The sequence below is a fragment of the Mizuhopecten yessoensis genome, unplaced genomic scaffold (assembly GCF_002113885.1).
Source record: "Mizuhopecten yessoensis strain PY_sf001 unplaced genomic scaffold, ASM211388v2 scaffold11153, whole genome shotgun sequence".
NCBI lineage: Eukaryota > Metazoa > Mollusca > Bivalvia > Pectinida > Pectinidae > Mizuhopecten > Mizuhopecten yessoensis.
The window spans coordinates 839,302-842,139 of record NW_018408906.1 but is presented as its reverse complement, the minus strand read 5'-3'; the positions used below and the strand labels follow the sequence as shown (position 1 = coordinate 842,139).

General features: G+C 36.3%; 1 protein-coding gene across 3 annotated transcripts in view; it reads left to right on the top strand.

Annotated features, from left to right (window-relative positions):
- Positions 1-284: 284 nt before the first annotated feature.
- LOC110467004 (kynureninase-like) overlaps positions 285-2,838 on the top strand; it is a 30,347-nt gene continuing 27,793 nt past the window's right edge. For 2 of the 3 annotated variants that reach the window (XR_002464790.1, XM_021523859.1), the window contains exon 1: positions 493-542. Coding sequence is in view for 1 of the 3 variants with exons in the window: in XM_021523859.1 (XP_021379534.1) it covers positions 518-542 (25 nt within the window). In the remaining 2 variants the exon portion in view is untranslated. Of the gene's footprint in view, positions 400-492; positions 543-2,838 lie in introns of those variants that run through there. The other variant, XR_002464791.1, reaches the window with a different exon arrangement.

Genomic DNA, 2,838 nt, shown 5'->3' with positions numbered 1-2,838 from the left:
GGGGGGGGCTAGACAAGACCTACAGCGCACCGGCTTATCCAGCGCAGCGCACTGGCTCACACAGCCTAATAGCTACACTGTACACAGGCCTAGCATCCGCTAGTCACCCTAACCTACTGCCGCCTCACGACCACTGGTCACTTATTCAGCGACCAACAACCAAAAAACTTATGCAAGCTCAAACCATTCTGGGGTAAATCAGGTTATCCCATTTTTTTATGACGTCACTAACTTTCTGGTCTTACGAGCGCTTTCAGCCTACGCCAAAAGCTATGTAAAAACCACAAACGCAACCTAACACTGATTACACATGGTTTATTTACACGATCACGTTAAGCTGACAATACTCCACACGTACACACGTACCTCTCGACAGGACACCGGAAATAAACGCCACTGGTACGTACACACACTCAATAACTTGCATAACTGTTCATTACAGTATATGCATGTGTAATACCTGTCTATGATAGTATATAGCATGTGTAATACCTATCGATCTGTGAGCGTATATGCAATGAGGAAAATGCGGAGTCAAACAGGTAAAAGTGCATTCCAGGTTTTGTACTCGCCCAACATGTTGCTCAATGTCTATGAAACACTTGCATTGTACGGTTTCGGACCGAATCGGACTGAGTTGGAGCGAAACATTGACAATGGTGGATACAGAGACCAATCTCGGCTAAGGGGTAATAAGAGAGTGTGGTTCCAAATAGAATTAACGCAAAATGAGGAATTTGTGTCTTTTTTAAAAGATGTTTTTTTTTTATGACCAGTGGGACCAGTAAGCTTAAACCAGAGACGTTGTATTATACGTCTCTGCTTTGGTTGACGATGTTCGACATATTTATTCTCATTACATATACTATACATTTCTGTATGCGTTTTTATGTTACCATACCAGATATACCTTCAAATAAACAGTTCATTAATCTATTCAAACATCTTCCTCGCTTTCGTTGGCTGTATCTGTCTCGCAGCGTTCTGTCAGCGACACTTTCATCCATTACAGATTTTTTTTTTTTTAATTTGATTTTTATTTTCATTTTCATGTGCAATATACATCTTCATCAAATTAGCAATGATCATTATCATCATTCATCAAGCATCATCCATCATAAACAATAGCCTCATTACCAACACATCTCACAGACATGCACCATCCTCATCATCATTCTCATCACCTTCATCATCACTTTTTTTTTAATGAAAAACAATATCTCATCATATTTCATACAATGTATCATCATCATTATCATCATCATCTCATCATCATCATCATCATCATCATCATCATCAAAGCAATATCATTGTATCGTTGTAATCATACAGAGAAAAAATACAAATCAACACTGGTCATTACCATAAATACTTGCATCATGTACATGTGATCATCATCCTCACTGTTATTATCAAGAAAACAAGATCACCTTCCACACGTCACATGACTCACATCCTGACATCATACACATAAAGTTGAGGAAGCATATGCAGTAACAAAAAAAAATAAACAATAAATTATCTATTGTATACCTGCAGTGATAAATAAGATCAGATTTACATGAATGTATATCGCACTTTATTGGCTGGACAGACAAATAGCATGTAGAAAGAATTAATTNATACAATGTATCATCATCATTATCATCATCATCTCATCATCATCATCATCATCATCATCATCATCAAAGCAATATCATTGTATCGTTGTAATCATACAGAGAAAAAATACAAATCAACACTGGTCATTACCATAAATACTTGCATCATGTACATGTGATCATCATCCTCACTGTTATTATCAAGAAAACAAGATCACCTTCCACACGTCACATGACTCACATCCTGACATCATACACATAAAGTTGAGGAAGCATATGCAGTAACAAAAAAAAATAAACAATAAATTATCTATTGTATACCTGCAGTGATAAATAAGATCAGATTTACATGAATGTATATCGCACTTTATTGGCTGGACAGACAAATAGCATGTAGAAAGAATTAATTATTTTTTCCTTCACAGAGTCGCCCTTACCAGTTGCAATATATTTTTGAACTCTATAATTGTCTTTAATTATGTTAATTAATGAGTGTATATGTAAAGAATTGTGTAAACATCTCATTCTGTATATGTACTGCTTGATAATAATGATAATTTCATTATCAACCCTGTTGACAGGAGGATGATTAAAAGATAGCAATCCAAAGAGAAAAGATTTTTTGTTTATTGAAAAAGGAATAAGTAATGCCTGTAAAAGCATTTCAAAACTTTGTAGTAAATTCTGTACTTCATTACATTCCCACAAAATATGAGTGATAGTTTCTCTTTCAGAATTACATAAAATACAAAGAGGGGAGGTAACCAGGCCAATTTTACAAAGGAAAGAATTTCCATTACAGATTTTAATGAATTGTCAATTTCCCGGTCGACGATTGTGTTTTTCTGTAGTATAGTTTGAGTTTTAATACGCCTTGAACTAAGTGAATTATGTTCCTGTCATCTATGTGCTATTTAACACATAAAACATACATGTACTGTATGTTACCAAGGGACCATGCAGGGGCGGATCCAGGATTTCCTGAAAGGGGGGGCCGAGCGCGTAGCGCGAGTAAGGGGAAGGTACAGGAGGGGGTCTTCCCCCTCCCGTAAGGGGGGTTTGGGGGATCTCCCACCCAAAAAAATGTGTTTTCTAGAACGTCTCAGAAGCGATTTCCCGTGTTCTGAGGATTGTTTTTATGTTTAATTAACAAGAAGAAAAAAACATATTTTAAGTATGGCCCAAAGACTTTTTTTGTGTACTGGAAAGAAAATTAAAATTTCGGTTCAAATTCTCT